Genomic DNA, 24,008 nt, shown 5'->3' with positions numbered 1-24,008 from the left:
AGCGGATGGGGCATTTCGATGGGGATTCGTGGCCCGGGGCAAGCCCCAAAAGTGGTGCGAAAGGCGGGGGCGGGGGATCGGGGGCGGGGGCAGTGGCAGATGCGACCGCGGTCCACAAGCTGTGTTGCCGTTTCCCACGCCTCGGCAAAAATATGCAGCACACACACTCACCGAAAGCGAGCACAGCCCACAGGTTTAGTTTTATTTTGCCCGCTTTTTCCCTGCCGCTTTTGTATTTTTTATATATAAACACATATATATATTCCTTTATTTAGGTTTTTTTATGCTTTTTGCGGCCGGACTTCTTTTGCTCCTCGGGGCACTGGGAACATTGCTCGTTCGTTTATTTGTATTTTGTTTGTTGCCTGCGTTCCTGTGCGGATATTACAATTTTAGTATCTGCCGCATTTTTATTTGCATTTTATATGCATGTATTTTGCCCACTATCCCAACTGCGGTATCCGTTTGCCGTTGCCGTTGCCGCTGCTGTTGCTCTTGCTCTTGCCGCCTTATGAATGCCCCAGCAACTTTGTTAGTGCTCTTCATTTCTTCTCCACTTCATTTTTGTTTTTTTTTTTGCCTTTGCCATTCGGCGGCGGGCTTAGCTTTTTAGCCGCGTTTAGCTTCGCTTTTGAACTGTGGCAACTTTTTTCCCGGCCGGCCCTGAAGTCGCCTCCTTGGTCGTCTGTCCGTCTGGAGGGAGCAGTTCTCCTGGCCTGGCCACCAGCAAACCAGCAAACCAGCAACCAACAAACCAGCAAAAAGCAACCGGCAATCGGGAGGAAGTGGAGGAAAACACAAGATAGGCACAGTGGCTTGTGCTTGCAGTTTATGACTTTAATCACTTCAATTGATATAGTAGTTTGTTTCTAATACATATTTAACCATATTTATTTTCTGTATTCTATAAATTAAAACTGATCTTAGTCACAGCACATTATACAATAGACTCCATCTCTCTTTGTGATTATCTAATATCAGTGATTTATGAATTGGTAATTTAATTTTTTGCAAAATGTGTTGCTTCTAAGGTAGGTGCTGCATATTGTTCTTATAAATTCCCTCACCCCCTTGAGCACTGCTAGCTCCACTGCACCATCTGGTGACCCAACCCTTTGCTGTCCACCTAAGTCAATCCAACCCAATCCAGCCCATTGTGCGTGGCAGTGGGCTTAAGTGCATGTATTGTAACTAGCTATCTGCAGGCGTGCCAACTCGGCACGCCCCTTCACCGAAGTACCCGACCATCCAGCCATCCAGCTAGCCAGCTATCCAAGCATCCAAGTAACCAAGAATGCAGCCATCTAGCAATCCAGCTATCCAACTCGCCACTCCAACAGCTGTGAGCCCTGCGGCAATCTGCTCTTCGCAGGCAGACTCATCTCAACCTAACCCCGTGGCATGCCCCATACCATTCAATAGCATCCGATCCCAACCAGAGGGGCCTGGACCAGAGCCCCTACACAATGTCAAAGTAATTGGATGACTTTTCATTGTTGGCGGCGAGCTGTGGAGATGGAAAACTGGAGTTTTCCGAGCGTGGGTCGACCCTTTTTCGGCTTAGCTCCGCTCTGACATATTGAAACGCTTCAGAGCATATGCATCAATTGGCCAAGGGGGCATGGGAGTTATTTGATCTGACAAGAGTTGGGGTTGCAATCACCCCATACCAAATGTGGAAGGAACCCCTGCTGATTTTTGCCGAGCGGCATCGAGTTGCCTTCCGTTTTTGGTGGCGCGTTAATTACAAGCGCGAGCTTTTAGCGTTTAATTTGCCAAGCAACTAATTATGGTAATTATATATGCACACAAATGGCGATATTGGAACGCAATTGCCAGACGAAATGGCATCGATGTTGTATGTTGTTTGTTTTTCGAGACGCTGCTAATTAATGAAACGAGTGGAAATTAAAGTTGCTCAGGCAACAGCTCCATTAGTAATTCGGCATTTGCTGTTTGTTGTGTTAAACACGCCAATATTTAAAGATCTTCGCTGCCACATAGAATGACAACTGGTTTTAGTTCGGGGGCGTTTTCAGCTCCACAATCTGCAGGTGTTCCTTGGCTCTGAACTTCGGTTCCCTGTCGATTTCATTGAGGAATCGAAGCTGGAGTCCGAAGGTCGCAGCTTAAAAAAAAGTGGAATATATCAACGAGAGATACAAACAAGAATGGCGAAGATCTGAACGAGTTTGAGCTAAAAATAACCATTTGGCGTTGGGATGCTCGTAATTTAGTTAAATGTGTTTTAGTTAAGTGCCTGATTAGTCAGCTTAATGGGTTCTATACAAAACGGTAGAATATCTTTTTATTTACCAAATAAAGATATAAGAGAAATAATACAACATCGTAAGAATAGCTTCTAAATCCAAAACCGTTTTCAATAAGTGATGAGAAATGCGCAGCTTTACATGGTGTTGGCCACACCACCCACATAGCAAAAGCAGTGTCGCCTCAATCATACTAAAACCTAATGACAACAACAGCAGAGTTTTGGACCTGCCACTGCAACAACTTGCGGCAGAGACAGAGGCAGAGGCCGAGTTAGTTGTTGCAGTGGCAAACAAGCTCGCACAGCCCGCACTCTGTGACAAGACAAACAAAAGCAGGCTAACAAGCGATGGCGGCCAAAAAACCACTTTAGCCGTAAAGACAAGAAGGCAGCCCAAAAGCCAGCAGCCAGCAGCCAGCCAGGCAAAGCACGAGATATGGCCGAAAAGACTTAAGCCCGGCCCAAGTTGCGAAATTGGGTGGCAGGGATGGGCTGTGGATGTGGAAAGTTGCAAGTTGCTAGCAGCTAGCTGCTTGCTAGTTGCAACTTATGAAAGTGCACGCATTGCTGCTGCAGCTGCCGCCGCCGCTGCTGCTGCCACAAAAATAAAGAAATAATTTTTCAAGATCCCATTTTGTTTTCGTTTTTTCCCCATTGCCGTTTGTTTTTGTTTTGCTTAAAGGGGCAAAAGTTGTGCTGGCAGAGCAGTAAGTCAGCATTTGGAACTTTTATGCTGGCGCACGCCCCTGCCCACAAAGGAGGGTCAAAAGGGGGAAAGGGGGCTTAAGGGGAGGGGATCTAAGGGGGCGGGAGCCAGGTGACAGGAAGGGGAGTCGAGAGGTTTTGCAGCGAAACGCATTAAGCGCGTGAGCAACACACCAAAACGACAATGACGTTAAACAGTGAAGAAATTTAAAAATAAAAATTTACTATATCTAAAAGAAATGTAAACTAAAAAGTCTAAATATATCTTTTAAAAACAAAGCTATACTTTTGTATATACAGCTATACAGCTAATACTTCTGTAATTCTTGCCAATTGGAAATTGAAAAAACAATGATACAATTTTATGTTGGTATTTGTATGTTTCTAGAGTAGCTTTTTCTCATATTTAAATGAGCATTTCTATAATTCATTTCCATAAATAATGAATTTCTATAATATTTTTTCCCAGTGCAGCAGCGACAACGAAAGTAGCTGCCAAGATGACGATGATGGTGATGATGATGATGATGATGACTACGATGGTGGAGACGGCCACGTAGTCGCAGTGAGTGCAATGGGAACGCAGTGCGTTGGTGGTTGACATGGGGAATTGGGGGTCGGGCAGATCTGCGGATTGGGGTTATTTGGGGGCCTGGGCAGCCATATAATTCGTAAGCTGCGAAACGTGTTTAAACACGCAAATACTTGCTTAAAAATAATACGCCAAACAAAAGAAGGCAGCCGCACAAAGCAGCGGGGTTACAGGGAGAGAGCGAGAGGGCAGGAGTTGCAACAATGGGCGCTGCAACGGAAGGGGCGTGGCACGGGGGCGGATGAGCTGCAACCGGAAGGAGGCGGCGGGTGGAGAGGTTGGGGTTTCGGTATTCGAACAGGAAGGAAGCCTGTGGCTTGTATTGCATATGCCACAAGCTGTTGTAGCTGGCAAGTTTATGGCACAAAATAGAAATATGCATTTATTTCGCATACCATAATATTTTATGCGTTAGCAGACCAGGAGAAAGAGCAATAAGACCAGCGATTGCCAAGAAATGCATAAAGTTTTATAGTTGCGCTTTTTTTCGGGGTCTGTAGTGCTGCTGCCTTTCTCCCAATGGCAGAACATTACGCATACGCCGGGTGCGCTGCCAAGAAAGTAAATCAATTTTTATGGCCACTCTGCTGCAAGTGGAGGAAACGCGTGGCAGCGCAACGACGCGCCGATAAGCACAAGAGGACGCCATTTGGGCCAGAAGTTTTTGGCCCAAACAAGGAACCCGTTATCAGCGACAGACAAGATACCCATTAACTATCAGTTACGGCCATAGCAGCAGTAACAGGCAACTATATAGTATATATTTAAACAATTAGCCAACTGTTTCATAAATCTCTACTACCATTAGCTGCACCTCATTAAACCATCAATGGAAATGTGTCATTTTTAACCTGGCTCGTAAGGCAAATAAATTGCACTGGCTATTGGTTTTAAATAATTATAAATTGCTTTATTGCTCGATTGTTAGGCTAAATGACTTTGCCGACTGCATTTTAATTTTTTGCATGTTCTGTTTACCTAACAAAACGTGGGACCCATCGGTGTTTGCCTTGTGTGACATCATTGAGTGCCGAGTTCTCCAATGCAAATTGAATGCTAATTGTTAGCGGAATACTCTGCATTTCGAGTGTTTTGGAAGGGATTTTAGCTAGAAATTAAATAAAGAATAAGTAAGTTCCTCTCACATTAGAACCGATAACGATATTGCAGCTTTGATCAATTTAATTTTGCGATTTAATCATATGATTTGCTCAATTACCCATTTAGAAATGAATAATTTAATAACCAAGAGGCGTTCCACTAACTCCAAATGAATTTAATGAAGATTTCGTTTGCCGCACTCATATTGCCGAAAGGAAGACTCGCAACTTAATGAGCCCCCATGCGAATGAATCAATGGGCTTGCATAAATTAAGCTGATGACAACACACGAAATGCAAACAAATTCGCCAAAATGTATTTATATATAAATTGTGAATCCGCATTCGGTATACGAGTATATCCCCTATATTCGTGTGGGCATGTACGTACGTATGTACAACGAGTGGGGCGTGTTTAAAGTCTCTTTGAATGCGCGCCCATTTCCAAGAACTGCGGACTCAGACTGGCGAGAACAACAATGAGGCAGCAACAGCAGCAGCAACAACATCCGCAGCAGCAGCAACAACAGCAGCAGCAGCTGCACCAGCAACAGCACCCCAAAAACCTGCCTTAAAGTGAAGCGAGATTTACAGCATGTACGACAACAATTTGCAGGCATTGTGTGAAAGGGGCAGCTCCCCAAAAGGGGGCGTCCAGCCCCAAAACGTGACCCAGACAAAGTTTGCGAAATTGTCTAAAAAGGGACAGCGGCCACAACAACAACAATAACAGCAGGGACTACAACATTATTTAATGCTTTTTTAATTAGATGCAGTCCGAAGTCCCAGCCGCGTTCGCTGCATTTTAAAACAGCTCGGTTATGGTTATGATTCCTTATATACAGAGAGATACATACATATGTACATATACTTTTATATCAGTTTATTATACAGTCGCTTTGATCTGCATACAAATTCAAATTACAAATCAATTTCGCATTTCGCATTTCGCGTTTCAAGTTTAATTTGGTTAGCGCACTTCGCAGATTGCGAGGCAAAAGCTGTTTTTATCCTCATAACTTTGTGCCGAGCCCGATGAATTTGCATATGATAAATTATTTATTGCCACGAAAATATACTTTGGTCTAACGCCCGGCAAACTTTTCAGACTCTTTGCCCGCAGATTTGCATAGAAAGGCATGCTGCCTCTTTTCGATTTCACTCGACCGACCATCCAACCCCCCACTAATCCTTTCTGCTGTCCCCCAAAAAGAGATCCAAAGACTCGAAGATGGATACTCACTCTGGAACTGTTTGGCATTCGTCTCGAGGACTCCGCGCAGGCTGCTGGTGTGGTGATGGAGCAGTTGCTCGAACATTCCGGCGGCTTTGTTCCGCAGCTCCAGCTCCGTGGCATTATTGCAGCAGCTTCCGCCGCAAATGGCGCCTGGAAAATTGGGAAAATAAGAGGAGATTTTTAGTATTATTAGGCAGTCAGAAAATCAGAGAGATTACAAGGCATTTTTATGAAAAAGATTGGTGTACATCTATAGAAACTGGATAGCCCATCCTCTGCAATGCATGTATTAACTCATTGTGATATAATATTTCCGCAATATGTTTAAATATCTTTGTTCATAAAATACATTTGCTGAGCCGTATCTTCATGTAAATATTAAGAGTAAGATAGCATTTAATATACTGCTGGCTAGGAATAAACCCCTCTTATCGATCAACCCAACTCATCTTCAGTTGCATCATTTTGAAACGCCTGCTGCGCCTGTATCATTTTCAGATTATCGCACAAATCAAATATTTACTCATGACTTTGCGGCTTACTGTGTGTGTGTGTGTGTGTGTGTGTGTGGGTTGTCTCGCTAAATTGTTTATGGCTTTAAAATGGCAGTGGGCGTGTTGGCCAGCTCGACTGCAACAGCAAAGTGGCCATAGTTTCCGATTGGCGGCGTGGGCGCAACAATTTACAGTGTACAAATGCACAGACCAGAAGTAGGAACCAAGTTTGCCGGCTTGTTTCGTGATGGGCGGTCGCGTTAATAACTTTTAAATTGCTCATAATTGCAATAGTTTTTTTGTGTTTGCTATTTATCTATCCATAAGACTCGCAGCGGGCATTGATTGTGTTTCCAGCTGCCTCTAAAATACGAGCGCATTCCACTAATGACAATGGATAGGGGGGAAAGTGGGCTAAAACGATTTTCAGCTTACTAATCGCTGTGGCCCAGAAAATCCGGTCTAATGAAAGAAACAGGAAAAGAGCAAAAAACAACCGCACAAGCTAGGACAATAAATATGTGTACAAAAGACCGTTGATTGCCAGGGCTTATTGAAAGGAAATTGTTTTCCCTCCGGTATCTCTAAGATACTTTTTCACTTGCGAAGTCCCCGCAGCGCACATGCATGTGTGTTAATGAGGGGAATCCCCCGCAGTTGCTGCAGTCATAAATTAGTGGGGAAAGAAATCGTGTGACAGACTTTTTATGACAACTGCAATGACAACAGCAGATACGACTTCTATGGATATCCACACCGCCCCCCCCCCTCGGCTTTGTAGCATATAATTTAAATTAATGGCTTTTACACAATGTTCGAAGCGTTTACAATCGCTCATATGCATATCGCTGAGTGCCCCAGATGTCGGCTGTCGTGAAATTAGCCAGCGAAATGAATGAATTCGAGAAAAGCCAAAAGTGCAGATGCAGTCAGCGTCTATTTCGGGTTAACTAATGGCAAACATCGATAGCTGCAGTTAATCGCTGGGGCCATGACACGCTTTTCCCGCCTGGAAAATGAAATGGAAAACGACAACAGACTTGGCGCAAAGCCATCGCCCCAGAATGCTATCCATATCCCCTCGAAGTGACCTGCTGCCAGTCAATCAAAACTCGACAGAGACGAAAACCAAACAGATTTTAGTTATGTGCCATCGATTTGCGAGCTGTTTGTGCTCCTCAAGGGGGCCGAAAAGGATTTGGCTTCCCTATTTCTTGCATTGCATTGTATAAGTTATCGATTAGGGGCCGTGTCCTCCAGGCTCCTTTGCCAATGATGTGTTTATGCGTTTTTGCCACTGCCATTCGGCCATAAATCGGTCCAGAGCAGAGTGCCAAGAGGGAGCTCCACTTCCCGCATGGCAGTTGGCCAGAAACCCAGGCGTCACTCAGCCAGCGAGTCACTCTGTCTGGGGGAAGACACAAAAAGAAGGGCACAAATGTGGGGAAAAAAGAAGTGGAAAACGGAGTGGAAAACGGAAAAGCGAAAAAGGGAAGCCAGTGCAGGTTAAACCTGCACTGGGAATGTCGGAATTCTTCGCTTTCAAACGTTTAGCTACCACCTCTTTTCTGTGGCTCAAGAGCTCAAAACTCGAGCAGCAGAAATTCAATTCAATTGCTGCAACGTGCATGCACACATACCAGCGCACTGCCAGGACCTGCATGCATGCATACATACACATGCACATATATCATGCCGTGGCCCAGAAAAGTATGCTATGGCAAACTGTTTCTGGCAACGGACTGCCAAATTGCAAAGGGAACGTGAAGGAAGGCCCAAAGCGGAGACGGCTAAAGTGGAGAGCTGGGATGCTCCGAAAATAGAGAGATGCATCTGCACTGGGGGAAAATGTGTCACCTAAATACCATAATACATAATCACCAACTTAAAGTTTATATCAGTAGTGATGGGCAAGGAAAAGAGATTAAGTAATGGAAGAATTTCAATGTACACAACCATTTAATTATTTACATTTTGTTGACATACATTTCTCCATTTACTATTGTTACTTATTTTCACTGTGCATCAATGGCAATTGGTGGAGTGGGTGTAAAAAATGCAAATCTCATGCATGGCCCGAAAATGCTCTGCCAAAAATACCAAGAAACGGCCCTGACCGCAAAAAGGGGGGCACAACGGGCCAAAGGGGAGTGGCAGGGGCGGAGGCAGGGGCAGTGGCCCCATTACGCCTCCGAAACAGAAGCCCCTTCCCCTCTATCCCAAAAGCTACTGTGCTACTGTCTCTCTATATTTTCAGGCCTTGTTTTCCAGCCTGTCACCGCAAATGCAACTGACGACGTGTGCGAATTTGTTTACTGTAATTGTCTTCACTGTAAAAAGGGGCGGGGCGGGGTGGTGCTGGTGGATTGCACACATACGACACACACACAAACCACATATATCCACATACTCGTATATCCACTCAGATAGGCTCTGGCTCTGTGGTTACTTGTCTTTTGGCATTAGCCAAGTTGGCTGGCAGCCAAGAAAGCGCTTAGCCCGCAAAACACTTGCGTATGGGAGTGGATTTTGCATACCTTGACATATTTCGAGTGTCCTTACTCCACCACATCCACTCCCCCATTTAGCAAGCCCCCTCTCCTCCCCCTCCCCCACGCAGAGGCATTTCCCAGTGGCATATGCAACTTGTATGCGTTTTCAATTTGCACAATTTACTGTGAGCGTGTTGATAATAATGAAGCCAAGAGCCAGGAGAATTTCTGGATGCTGTAATTAAAACAGATCCCTGCCATGTCTGCCGAAATATTTTGACATGCATTGTGTAAAAAATAATTTAATTACAAAGTAAAGCATAACGAAGTGAACAGCAGGCAGCTTGTCTGCCCTATAAAAATAAACTTTATTCAATTTTAAATTTGTGCAAACAATGGCAACCTTGTTAAAGTCGTTTTTTTACCTTTTATACAGCTTTTTCACTTATTATTTTTATTCCTGTTAGAACGAACTTAAATTCCACTGAAATCAACTCAAATATTTATCTAATGAAACATATATAATCCCCCCAAAAAGGGTGAGTGATATATTTTGAGTATAATTTACGGCATTGATTGAAAATCAATTTAATTTCTCCTCAGGTCGCAGCAAATAGTCCAAACGATTGCCCAAGGCCATAAATTCCCTAATAAATTTACGAACGTGCAGCGACTGCAATGCAAACCAAATAAAAACATCCGTCGCTGCTGCCACAGGCTTCCTATCAATGCGGCAAGGGGGGTGGTGTGTTAAAAGGGGGGGAGCTGGGTTTTTGGGCCTGCATGTCACACACAATAATTTCATTTTTATTTCAGCTCTTTTTTTATCAAAAATTGTTGACAACTACTTGTCAAACACGAACAATTTGTGCAGCGGCGGCGGCAGTTTGAGGGTGATAACAATTAAGTCAACAAATGGCTCAATGGGCGGGGGCTATGGAGTTCATGGGTTGAGGGGTTCAGGGGTTCAGGGGTTTGGGCACCCCAAATCAAGGTGTTGTTGGCCCCTTGTTCATTTTATGGTTCGTTGCTTTCTGTTTGCTGTTATGACACGTTTGTCCCGAACATAGATCACCATCAGATGGCGAGGTCGTTTTCCAATCTTTTTCCCCTTTCCGTTTCCACATTTCACATTTCCCCATTTTCCCCATTTTTCTTAACCATAAAACTACCTTAACTTCTGGTTCGTTGAACTATGCCCGTCTATATTTACACACACATTGTTTATTGGCCACCATTGTATGTTTTTGCGATTTCCATATCTTATCGGAGCTGCTTCACTTTGAGCCGAATCAATGTCGGGAAAACCTATCCCTGCCTGCCCTGAAACTGATATCAATTGTGGGAGCTGCACAACCAGCCAAATCCTGCGTGTAAATATCCTGGTAAAACAGTGGTGGGGATTCAAGTTTCTATTCCTCATTTTATTTTGAATTTTAATCAACACAAAAATGTAAAGTTTTATTAGAATTCGTCGTACACATAGACTTGATTAATGCCAAAAAATATTGTTTACATTTCTGAATAATGTTTTGTGTTATTGAAGCCGATATAAACTTTTTGCAGTCACTGTGCCACTGCTGTGGCATTTTCAAATATTTGGTATTTTGCATATGTTTGGCAGCGATTATTTGGCGTTGCAGCTGCCACGCGGGAAAATCCCAACAATTCTGCTGGTAAATTGTTAATGTGCCGCATAAGTTTTCAATTTGTGTGGCAAATTCCGCACGGATGCTAACTTGCAACATTGCCGTTGGTGTTGGTGTTGCAGTTGCATGTTGTTGCTCTGCTGACATCGAAGCTGGCAGATTTTGGCGCCACGTCTGCGTGGCATGTAAAATTTATTGCGTCGGCTGCAGCGACAATCTCTTTGCCGTTTATTTGCATTCGCATTTGAATGCACACAAATGTATCTCGCCGTAACTGTATCTGCATCTGCATATGTATCTGCATCTGCATCTGTTTCTGCATCTGCATGTGTATGCGAACCTGAGCTTCCTTCGGCCTGCTGCACGCACTGCACTTTGTGCTAATCTAGCGATGAAAACGTCAGCTGCGATTATGCGTGCCACAGAGTGGTAGTTGCAATCTGCTAGTTACTGGTTGCATGCCCCCATATTTGGCCAGCTCTTTTCGATTGCACTGCGAATTCGGCAGGCGCCAGGCAGACGCGAAATTCCCGTTGTCTGCACCAGCAGCAGCAGCAGCGGCCTCAAGAAATGTATTAAAAACTTAATTGAAAAGCATTTTAGCCGCAAATTGCAGTCGCCGTCTTCGGGGGCAGTGACAATTATTAATTATTTAGATTTATGAGGCAGCCCCAAGAGAGTTGTCTGTGCGACTCGAGTCGCGTTGAGTTGAATTGAGTTGAGTCAATCTATATGCAAATTGCAGCAATATGTGCAGAACTAATGGAGCTGGATGGAAAGTTTTTGGCCCGGAGAATCTTTGAGCATTAATCTCTCAGATCCCGATCTCTGCACTTTATCTCGGCAGACAGATTGCAAAAAAATATCTCAATAGGGCGATTTCAAATGCAGCGAACAAAGAACTTAATGCCAATGCACGGCATCCATCAGAAATGCCGAAGAACGGACTATTAATAAAATCCCCAGAATGCATATCCTCCCATCAGCATCAGCAGCATCATCTTCATCATCATGATTCACCAATCAGCCATCTTCGGGGATGATGATGAAGTGCAGCACCCAAAACACAAAGGAACCGGGCATTAAATATACTTGTGTAAACAAAGAAATCAAATTACAACGCGCTGCTCGCAAGCAAATGTTAAACACACAAATCGAAAATAAACGAACAACAAAATTGTTGAACTTATGTGCATTTCTTATTTGTTTCCTTTTTCTGTTGCCTTTTTATTTTTTTGAAAACAAGAGAACAACAAACGAAGGCAAATAATTGAGGAAATCGCTGACAACGACCAAACACGAAAAAGGAGCCTCCGATGCAGCAGCAGTTTTATAATTAAAACCAGCTCAGCTGCTGCAAGCTTCTGTTGCAGTTGCAAGTAGCTGCTGGGCAGCAACACATTCGCATTCACCATTCCGAGGGCCTGCAACAACAAGCCATTGCAAATTATACAACTGGGCGCCCAGCAAATGAAAGCCATCGAAGAGCGTAGTATCGAGGCATTCCCCGTGGCTCTTCAGCGTTTTTTGTACTTCTTTTTTTTGTGATTTTTGCATCGCAGTTGTGCAAACATCGGCGTCAAACAAAAACAGAAGCACAACACACAAACAAATAAACGCGATCCAAGAGCCACCAATTCTGCTCGCCCGGTTGGCCGTTGGTCGTGGCCAGCTGTCCGATTCCGATTCGGATTTCGATTCCATTACGATTTCCCAGCTGCCACAGTTGGACAATGGGGCACTGCGATTTCAAGTAGCCTCTTAGGCAATTACATTCAAAAATGGCTTAAATGTAAATAAAGTCTATTTGTTTTTCAATCAGAAATTTATATTGATCTTTTAACCAAACCTTTTGAAAATGAAGTGACACTTTTTATAAAACAATGTCTATTTACAGTCACTTTTAAAAGGATATAAGTCCGAATGTATACTGTAGACTCTACTAATTTTAAAAATTGGTTTGAAGATAATGTATTCCCCCTATGCTATTGTTTTCTCTGAGTGCACTACCCGCTAATGGCGATCTAGTTGCCAGCATTGCTGCCGCTGCTTTTCTGCTGCTGCCGCTGCTGCTGCAAATTGCGGGTAATCATAGTGCATGTTGCATGCAAATTAACGCATCAACAAGCCCCCGAGGGGCTGGGGGCTGGTAGGGGCAGGGAGAGGCGTGTGGGGAATGAAAATCCGCACGGGACCCCGCATAAATGCCATTTTATGAGATTATGCCAATGGGAAAATATGCGGCACGAACGGAAGGCCAATGGGCAGTCGTAGTCGCAGTCGTAGTGGCTGTGGCAGCCCCTTTGTTTGCCGGGTAATCCTATTGTAATTAACTTGTTTTTCAGCCGATTCAGCCGTTTGCAGCCATTTCAGCCGGCAAATGTCATGCCGGCAATAGCAGAGCAAAAAGCTATGGTCTTAATGTACGCAAATTTCTACTGATTGCCGTTGGCTGCTCGTAACTACAAGTGATGCGTATGGGAAAGGGAGTTTGCAGACTGGAAGATCCAAAGAATTCAGTATCATTAAGTTCGTTATCAGAAAAAGAAGCGTAAGACAGCTAAATTATTGAGTGCTGCTGACAGCACCTGGCATTAATGCTAGACTCAGGAAATTGTTCCATCAAATGGCTGCTAGCTGAATGAAGCTGCAAGAACTGAACATTAAAATCGCATACTAACTGCCAGATTAAGTGAGCTAAGCTAGCCCCATTTTGCTCTGTTCAATGTTTATGCTGTAAAAAGTTAATTGCGCCACGGATCATTAAGCATTTAAGTTTATTGCTGACAGAACAGATTTTTCAAGCACATGTTCTAAATTTAATTTAATTTAAGGCTGCTGTCTCTGTTGCTAATGGTGTTCTAGTGTTCTGATGTTCTAGTGTTCTGCTGCTCTAGCTGCTTCAACTGATAACGATTCCAATTTACTAAATATGGGCCATGCCCAGCGAGTCATTATTAAGTATAATTGTTTGACATCGGGGCAATATATGCATATATATGCATATATAATTACGCTCTCGCAGCGATTGTCTCGTGTTTCAAGTATTTTAGTAATGCCAATCCCATGAACGAAAACTCCGGTTACCGGCCAAGCAAAAAATAAGTGCAGAGCTTGCATAAAATGTGGAGCAGCCCAAGTGAATTATGACAACTATTTCAGAAACAGAAAACCCCCCAAAAAGCACTGAATTAGGTCACTTTTATTACCGGACAATCAGATTCAGCTCTTGTTGTTGCATGGAGCACTTAAGCAGCACTTGTTGACGGTTTTCTTATGTTGTGTGTGTGTTATAATTGCAACGCACCATACAGGCCATTAAAATGGAGCCAAGACCCAGACTCAGCATAAAGAATACAAAACAATAAAATAAATATAATAAAACCCAGCATGTTTTGCTTTGGGCGTGAAGTGGATTTTTGGGTCAGTCCGACGGCAGATAAAACAAAAAAAAATAAAATTAAGGGGTGGTATGGAATTTCTAGGGGCTTAGATGCTGAAGAACCCAGCCCACTTTGCATTGTGTAACGACAATATAGTTTGCGTGTAATGTGTTGCATGTTAGTAGCTTTTAATTATATGTTGATTATGTTTCCGAGCTATATCAGCAGCAAACTAGCCAGCAACAACAACATCGTGTCAACTAGGAATCGTGGCACGTACGGCATAGACAAAAGGCCCCCTTTTTCCCACCGATTTTCCAGCAATCCCCTGGCAGCCAACGCCTCTGCTGACTTGCAGAATGGCGAGGATGGAAAAGAGCTTGGAAAAATTCAATTAGTTTTGTGTTTGCGCATTGCATGACAACAATGAGAGCTTCGGCTCCCCCACAAATCCCCTCCTGCCACGCCCACGCCTGCCTTTCGGTTGCCTGAACTCTCTCGTAAATGTTTATTAAATTGGGGAACTAAAGGTGCCAGGCGATGAGATAAGCCAACGATCGGAATTGTTAGCATTTAAGGGGGTTACTTACAAACAGATGACTAATTATTGGATTTTAAGGCAGAACAATTGCTTTTGATGGCCAACTAAAATGCAAGTAACTTATTTGATTATTAAACAGCAATTGCTTTGGTGAATGCTGATTAAATCTTCAAGACAAAAGGAGTAAAAGGAAAATGGAACACGTTTCAGTGTAATAAAATGATTTCTAAAAGGGAAATTGGTATTTGCAAATCCCCATAACCATATGCCAAATGTCATCCCGACTTAACGCCAGTAATAAAAGCGTCCTAAGCCGAAGCACCGAACAAAGCCAAAAGGTGGAACAATAAAATTGCAATTTGCTTGAAAACGTGTTCTATGCTTCAATATTTGCCTAACTGTGGCCAGAGACACCCACCCACCCAGTTTTTCCCATCAGGGCAAAGAAAATCGAATCCATTGAAACCTTGGCCAGTTTGTATGTGCCAAGCTCGAGCGTTTGCCAAATGGCCGCAAGTCTTTTTTTCGACATTTTTATTTCGAGGGTGGAAGCGCTCACAAGTGCAGCACAAATTGCGCATACGCCGCATTGACCGGCCACGATTTATCCCAACGCCTTGAGATTGAGGGGGAATTTCGGGGTCTGCTTCATGGAGCAGTGAAACCATCACTAAATAGTTCCTTACACATTTAGTTGTGGCCATTTCAGCGTCGGGGATTTTCAATTACGCCCACAAACAAGCCAGATTCGGCCAAAAGCCAAGAGCCAAAAGCATTTCTGCGCTTTACGCTTTCGCCATAAAAATAAAACTTAATGCGGATACACACATTCGGCCGGGGTTGCCGAAGATTCTGCGGAGTAAAGGGGGTAAATCGAAAAAAAATAAATATTGAGTCTTGGCGTTAGGGCCGCCGAGCAAACAGAAAGCCAAATAAAAGACGCCGGCTACGGAGGGCAAACATTGGCGGAGATTTTCATTTCAGGTTGCCCTCCCCACCTAACTTCTCCACCTAACTTCACCGCCGACTTTTCACTCGTTCTTGGCCATTGTTTTACCAAGTGTATAGTAGTCAGTCACTCAGACAGACAGCCATCCAGTCATTGGGCTTCCCATTCATTTGCCGGGGCAAACACTTCGGGATCGTTGGGAATCTTTTCATGCTGCTCACGTAGGTCGCTTGGGGCGAAGAAATTTGCAAAGTTTTCCTAGATGATTTCGCCCATACATGTGTATTTTCTCGCCTCGTTTTGTTTGTCGATGGTGTGCGATTTGTTTTCTTTCATTTTGCATTTTTATAATTCACGTGCTGTTTATTTATCAGTTTACTTTAGACAAAAAAAGAAGGAAAAAAAGGAACAAAATACGCAATACCGACCTCCGACGTCATCGTTTGGTTTCGATTCTCTGGACTGTACAAGTTTCTGCCGAAAATCAGCTGCATATATTTTCGCCTTTCCTTGGCATTGCTTAAATTATACGAAAGTGTGCGAGTATGTTTTTCTATGTGGTTCCTTGGTCTGTTTCATTTCACGGAAGCAATTAGACGTACTTATATTCAGTGAAACGAATTCTCTGTCTTTTCCAGCTGTTCCTGGTTTTTTCCCTGTTTTTTCTAGGCGTGGGTTGACTTTTATTTTTAAATGTACGCGAAAACTGTAAAAATTCAGCGAACTTTTACGTACTTTATATGCATAGGCCAAGTACTCGTACAATGGAATGAATAATGCATGCGGAGCAGGGAAATTGGTTCAATCTAAGGCGCAACTCGGAATGTTTCAGCAAAGCTAATACTGAAAGAATTTAAATACTAATCCGAGAGTTTTCTTGGCTCTCAAATGTATGCCTAAATTTGCCATGCAGAAATCATTCCAACTTGCAAGAAAAACGGAAATTAAGTGTGTTCTTATGCATTTTTCAGTAGACTGCGAGTTTCTTACAAAGTTACGCTTTAAATTCATTTATTTATGTTCTCATTTGGCTATCAAGCTTTTGTAATCGAATACAATAAACGTTATATTAAAATAATGAAAAGAAAATGTATTAAATAACCACGGAAAAAGTGCAGAGCAATCAATTGTTATACTTTACTTCGTTGCGCTAATGATGTAAAGCATTTCAGTTTAATTAAGTTATTTAAATATTTCATTACAGAAAATCGATTTAGTCAAAGTATTGAAACTTTATTTGCCTGCATTAAAGTCGATTTTCATTGAATGCTAAATTTCCAAGTAACTGCAACACTCAGTCTCCAATTGCAAGACACTAAACCAGGTTTAATTCCAATGCACTTGGCCAATTACCGAGTGCCGGCATATAATTTTCAATTTAATAGCTTCATCATCAGTGGTTTGCCGTCCGAGCAGCAAGTTTTCCCCGACTTCTGCCCACTCGCTGTCGCTGTATGAAGATATACATAGAGATATATACATAGACAGCCAGGCTTCTCTGGGGATTAGGCCTAAAGTGCAAACCGTTGTAAGCAAAGCTGTTGACAATATTCTGTTGCATTGGTTTTGCTTTTTTGTTTCTTCGGGGCGTTGTAACGCCTCTCTTCGCACCTCATTAGATACGATTGCAAAATGACGGCTTTTCATTTTTCTCATATATGTATGTTTTTTTCAACCCATTTTCGGGCGTGGGTCGATCATCCAGTTTGGCAACCGCACAAATTTGTTGTGTGCTCGAGCATATTGATTTCAATTGCCAACACTCCTGGCAAGTGTGGCCCAAAGGCAACTGGCTTAAAAACTAAAAAAATTAGGAAAAAACAAAACTAACTGACTGACTCAATGACAGAGCGTCTGAAAGTGCAACTGCAACTGCAACTGCTGCATTATGCATTTCGAGACTGTGGTGTGTGTGCGGTCGTGTAATTGTTTTTCGTACACATCCAGCGGCATTCCCATAAATTTGTAATTACGTATACGACACGTAGGTGCCCAACTTCCTTATAAAGTTTTTGGTCTCTTTTTTTCGGGTTCGATGCCAATTTTGGGCAGTAATTTATGCGATTTTGTTGTGCCTGTAATTGCTGGCAAAGAGTTCTCCCTGGGGACGAGATGTCAGCTTGAATTACAGCCAGTGAGTGAAAGTTGCCTCAGTTACCGAGTTGAGTGCAATTATTTCTGTGTTCGTTGCAATTAAAAGCGCATTACAGGCTACTTTCCCACGCACCCGAAACAGTGAAACTGATTAACTTGGTACCCCAAAAAATATTTCTCCCACTTAAGCGAGTGACTCACACTCGGACACAAGCAACTCATTAATCAAAATGAACCTTGAACCGCGTATGACAGCCAAACCATAGTTTTCTGAATCGAACAGGCCTTGTCACTTGATAAATATAGAACGGCAAAATGAAAACTATTTCGAACATAATTGACAGTGTGGGCGTGCAGTGCTCCATGCTCATTTGAATGTTAAGAATTTTCCCCCTCGCTGCTGTCCACCCAAATGCAGGCACAGTGAAGACTCAATTTGTGCGCCCTTGTGTGACAGCATTTAAAGTAACATAACATAAAATCAGCAATGCACAACGCTTGAAAAACTGAATGAACTGAATGTATCTGGATCTATGAGTGTGCGTGACTGAATGAATGGGGTTTTCGCTGTAAAACTATAGCCGATGGCAATGCAGCGACACGCTTGTCTGCCCAACTGACTGACTGAATGACTGAGGCATTGAAGGACTGACTGACTGACAAACGGACGGACAAACGGACAGACGGACGGACAGATGCCGGTTCCACATGGACGTGTGCTACATATCGCACAAGGCATAATAAAAACAGACCGACAAACAATATGCGAGCGAAAAAATTTGCATTTTTAAAGAGAAACGCATAAAAAGAATAGTTTGAAAACAGCAATGCGTGCCTGTCTGCACTGCATCGCAAATGCTCTTAAATTAATGAGTGCGAAAAAAGAGCGAGTATGCTAGCCAAAATAAATAACAAAAACATAAATCAATCAACTGAATTAATAATAACACAGATTATGAAATCAGGCTGCAAACATATCAATGCATTTTATAATAGACATGGCATACGAGTGAAATTAATTTCATTTCTAAAACACGCCTGCATTTATTGTTTACCGCACTTTAATGAACATTTATAGTTTGTGATGCGCTTGCATTATTTGCTGCATAAATCTGGCCCGCATTTGCATTGCAAAATGCAACTGTCAATCAATCTATCAAACTGTCCATTGGGTGCATGAGCTATGTAGATATTTATCTTGAAACTTCTAGATGCACAATCTGCTTAATAAAATCTGTATTCACTTTGCTACTCATCGTTTATATGGCAATGTTTGATTATTGAAAAAGTGACATACCCAAGAACCAAGTGCATTTCAGTTAAATGACCCGTTTTCGATAAAGTTATGAGTTACACCCCAGTTGGCGATCATGGCTCTGCAATTTGCATGCCCACTAATTGCTGGCACTAAAAAATGCTAAGCAGTTTGCAGGAACTACGAGTATCATCTGGAATTTGTATAATTTTTAGGTTGGATGGCTGCGCATGCTCCGCCTGTCGCTCACTTGCCCACATAAATTTCACATTTGACACTATTGTGGCAGCCGCCGCTCCACATGCAACACACATATATGTGTAGATATATATAGCCATATCTGAAGGATAGGATGGAAGGCAGGAAGGAAGGGGCCACGTGACATGCGTCGTTGGCTGTAAATTTATGCGCCAAGGTGTTGGCGTTGCTGCAGTTGCTGTTGTTGCTGCTGCTGCAGTTGCTGTAGTTGCAGTTACTGCTGCAGTTGCTGCTGCTGCGGGGAGAGGGGGGTTGCTGTTGCCGCTGGGCGTGTGTGTCTGTTGACATGTAATTAGTGCGATCTCAACACTTCTGTTACAGATTTTTTCGCTCCGTGGCTGGTTAATTTGCCCATGCCAGTATTCAAATTCAATTGCCACACTTTGCAGCTTTGTGGGTGGCATGCAAATAAATGTGAATAGCTTGCAATGAATAAATTGTTGTTGTGTCAAGTCACAGGATCAATCAATCGCCCCGATGTGAGTATTCAATTCCACCAGAATGGAAACCAGGTCTAGTAATTAAAGCTGAAACTGCTGCCGTGATTAACGCTGTGTGCACAGCACACAAAGCTGACATCTGGATGGCAAGCCGAACATTAATCAACCGACATAATTCTCCATCTGGCCGGCCAACCAGACCTCCTTAGAAACAACCATAGACATACATATAGTACGTACGGTTGGGTTGTCAAATGTGCATGGGGGATATAGAAATAGTTTGGCATAAATATGATGTATGAGCACTCGGCCCCATTATGGCGAGCATGTGAAAAACTGCACGCGATCATTAGACAAAGGCATCCAGCATCCAACATTCAACATCCAACACATCCAACAGCACAAAGCCTTGCCATTGAAAATGCTTTTCACAGTTTTTGCCATTTGGGCGGGTGAGCTGTGGAGCTGTCGAAAGATTAATGACAGCTCCAAACAGCAGGCATGCACATGGATGTGGATATGGATATTTATGTGGCTATGACTTTGGCTCTGGATATCGAGTTGGATAACTATTACGCCTGTCTGTGCATTATGCGCCTATATGTGCCTACATGTGACTATATTTTACTATATGTGCCTATGTGCAAGGCCTTGGCACAGGCTCAAATTAATGATACACTTGCAGTTTTGTTTTCTCGTTTCCATTTAATTGAATTACAAACGAGCGGATTACCATCCCCAGAGTCGTCGGGTATTTATCATGTGCCTGCTCTCTCAGCTCTCTGAGCTCTGAGCCGCAATGAGGCATGACGACAAGCCCACTGAAGTAATTGCATGTGGCCTGCGCCGAGGCGTCCTAGTTGCACTCCAGGGGTGACTTCGCCGGGTTCAAGGATGATTGAGGGTCGGAAGGTCAAAGGAGCTGGCGGGAAACATGTCGCATGTTAAGTCATGTGGTGAGTAAATGAGGGAAAACTCTATGTGGGCAAGCATTTTAGGGGTTCTGCAAATTCCAAATTTGAGTTCATATGTTTTTAAACTTCTAAAAGTCTTAGATATAAATAATCTAATATTCAACAAGTAGGTAGCAAATGTAAATTAATCTCTATTGACATACCCATAAACATATTTAATTGTTCTGTCATATCTCTCAGATTAAAATCCTAACTATGCGCAAAGTACTAGCTATAAAAATCACTATCCACCTGGTCAACATGATATACACTACAAAACGTTCACATCAGCATCTCCTGCGCTCCGCCAGCAAAAGAAATTGTATTTTGCAGCCGAATAGTGTGAGATAGTGAGAATAGAGGGAACGGAAAAGAAAGGACTACTGGCTAAGGACCTTCGTTAGCTGTCAAGTTCTCTTGTGCAACGCTCTGCAGACTGCAGTTCCTAATGAGTTGCGAAAGTCAGCAAATTGTCTTGCTACATCCACAACCTAACGGTGCCTGGATGGATCCCCCACTTGTCGGCATATCTGGATTCACCTGGTGGAGGAATGGAAACCAGTTTTCGGCCTGTGGTCACATACACACCTGCAAGAGAGGAGACAAATACAGAATTAATAAGTTATGCGATGGTGCAAATTAAGATGAATGTCATAATTTCAATAAAAATGAAATCTATTTTCGAAAACGACGAAACGACCCCAAGCAGAAACCAGTTACTGACCGCAACTCGGCGGATTGTCTCACCATCTTGACTTAATGTTGGCCCCAACACGCGCCCACACAGCCACTAAAAAAAATACAAAAAATTAAAGACCCAACTTTGTTTCAGACCTGAATTTGAAATGGGGCCGAAAGACAGCGATTTTGGATGGCTTATCGCGTGAGGCTTGCATAAATTGCGATCTCTTGAATTTTGACACTTTCTACGCTGCATTTTCGTAGCCATTCTTTATGCTGGCAAACTGCTTGTTTGTGAAACTGTGTGAAACTCAAACCCAAAATAAATATTCGAAAAGGAAAGCGCACACTAGGCAAATTCGCCAAAGTTCATGTTTCGAACCATTTAACTTTTGTTTTCGACTCTGCACCCCTCGAACGAAGAAAAACAACCGCAGACGCGTAGGCCGATTCCGTGGGCCGGGGGGGCGTGGCAGCCGTCGCATATAACTATACACTATATGTTTATATATGCCCTGTGTCTGCTGGCGGCTTGCTTTGATATTAAATCGTCCGTCCAACAACAACAACAGCAACAACAAGCACAAGAGCAACAACAACCACAATGCCGGCATGAGGAATGGCCAAAAAAGCGGGCGAGCGTGCGAGCCACTCGTTTATTTTCTTTTCGAGAAAATTATGTCAGAGGGAAGGCGAATTTTTTTCGCCATAGAATATAAAAGAAATTCAAAAAAGAAATAAAAAAAAAGGCCATAGAAATTGCCAAATGAAATGCCAACAAAATCGACAAAAATGCTGCCAATGGATGCGGAAGTAAATTGTAGAAAATGTTTAACCCCCGAGTTGATTGGATCGAAAGTAATAAGTCTAGATAAATTCTAAATTCTAGTTGTGCAGAAAATCGCTATGCACAAAAAAAGAAACATTTATCATATTATATTACATTTTTGAAAGCACTCAAATCGTATATAATTTATAGTTTCGTTTTCTTTTTATAGTGATTGCTTTAATTTTGGCCATATTTTGCAGAGTAATAATTGCTTGAGATGCTTTTGCCTCGTTTTTATGAGTAATAAAACAGCGAGGAGTGAATACCTGTTTTTGTATAATTCTCTGGGAACTGACTCGCTTGCAAAACAATAAATTAAAATATTCCCAACCAAGTTTTGGACTTTGGCTAATAACTGAGACATATTCAAAGCGTGTCAACCGGACAGAGATACACAAAATAAATAGTTTTGTCAAAAGAGTGTTCCATTCAAATTCATTCACTGTTGTTTGTCTCAAGAATTTGGAGAGGCTGTCACATAATAAACGTCAGGGGAAGCAATTTATTTGTTAATTATACACTTAATTTGCCAAGCGAACATAGGAAAAATCATTAAAGTCGAGCATGAACAAAGACTGGATGTTCTCACAGCGATGGAAAAACTAAATTTGAATATTCATAGGCCTGCTGTTGGTGGTCACTCGAATTGGCTTGCTTTGGATTGGATTGGTATTTTGGATCGTTTGCCTCGGAAAGTCAAAGTCGTGATATATCAGAGCACCCTGACCTCTCCGCCGTCCCGCTGCTCTGTTTTTTAAAATTTTATTTTTTTTTAACGGCGAATAGTCGTGCCCATGTCCCCTGTCCATGTCCAAAACTCATTTGCATGTTACAAGTGTATACAATTAAAAAATGCTACGAGTAACAACAACTATCGGCGGCGCACAGGCTGATTAATTTTCATTTTTTTCTACGTCAGAAGCGTCTAAGTTGTATTGGCTGGGTGTGGTGCCCCTTCAATAATTGATGTCAATTACGCATTGTTGAACACTGAAAAGCATTTAGGCCAGAAACGGCCCGATGTCTTATTACTATTTGCAGGCGGCCATAGGTGAACCTTGTAGACAGGCATTATTATTATTGTATCTTAATCTGAGGCTCATTGTACGCAAACACACTCGCACACACTGCGGCCAATTTGTATTCATTAGCTGGCCCCGCACCGCAGACTGTAATTTAAAATCGTTAAAAATTTAATGAGGCGTTAATAATACGGTTTTTGTTTTACTTATAGCCCGGCTCTCGCCCACCACCACAATCCCCCTTGCTCCTGCTCCTTCTCCTGCTCCTGCTCCTCCATGAGGTCTTGTGGCTCAGTGGCCATGGTTTTCCAGTCCACGTCTACGGGGTCTGTCTTTAATTTTCTTGTCGCAGTCGTTGTCGCCGACATTGTCATTGCTTTTTACTGCAAATGAGTGCCGCGGTCCGTGTTAGTTCCTTCGCACTACCAGCGGTACACTGAGCGAAACGGGCTCTTAAGATGTCACCAAAAGGATTTTTAACTAAGAGAAATGTGCGCTGAACTGGCCAAGAACCACTGATATGTTTGTGTTTAAGATCATCAATACAATTTTTTTATTTTATTTTTATATTATGATAATTTTTGGCCAGTGTTCATGTAGCATAAGTTTTTAGTTCAAGGAGAATTAGTCCTTCGTTCAATGCACACGTTTTCCTTCAAACTTTTAGCACAAGTCATGTGTTTTAGGAACGAAACCTAATATACTAATCGGGTTTTTTTCGCCGTGGACTCCGTGATGTCCCCGTCCCAGACGGTGCCACAGGTATCCGTGAGTGTGTCTCCCCCATCATCGTCATCATCACCATCGGCACCCAGCCCCCAACGCATGGGGATGTGTGGCAGGGTGTCAGGGGATGGATGTGTGGCATTGGGGGATCTGGGGTTTCTGGGGTTCCTGGGGGCATGTGGCAGGGAAGCCGGCGTTCTGTTGCGGTTGGCGCGCTGGGAACTTAATTGACTTGCAAGTGACTAATTGTGCATGAGTTCGACATGGGAGCAGCGGTGGAGAGGTAAGGATCTACCTTATAGCGATGTAGTCGATGTCGATGGCGACAGGCAGACG

General features: G+C 42.9%; 1 protein-coding gene across 1 annotated transcript in view; it reads right to left on the bottom strand.

The window, feature by feature from the left end:
• The window catches only part of LOC122615881 (division abnormally delayed protein), a 64,654-nt gene that overhangs the window by 8,421 nt on the left and 32,225 nt on the right, over positions 1–24,008 (bottom strand). The window contains exon 2 of the mRNA XM_043791047.1: positions 5,913–6,056. Within this exon, the coding sequence (XP_043646982.1) occupies positions 5,913–6,056 (144 nt within the window). The remainder of the gene's footprint in view (positions 1–5,912; positions 6,057–24,008) is intronic.

The sequence above is a fragment of the Drosophila teissieri genome, chromosome 3L, assembly GCF_016746235.2.
Source record: "Drosophila teissieri strain GT53w chromosome 3L, Prin_Dtei_1.1, whole genome shotgun sequence".
In the NCBI taxonomy this organism is placed as follows: Eukaryota; Metazoa; Arthropoda; class Insecta; order Diptera; family Drosophilidae; genus Drosophila; species Drosophila teissieri.
Note: the sequence above shows the minus strand (reverse complement) of the source record. Positions and strands in the feature narration are given on the sequence as shown.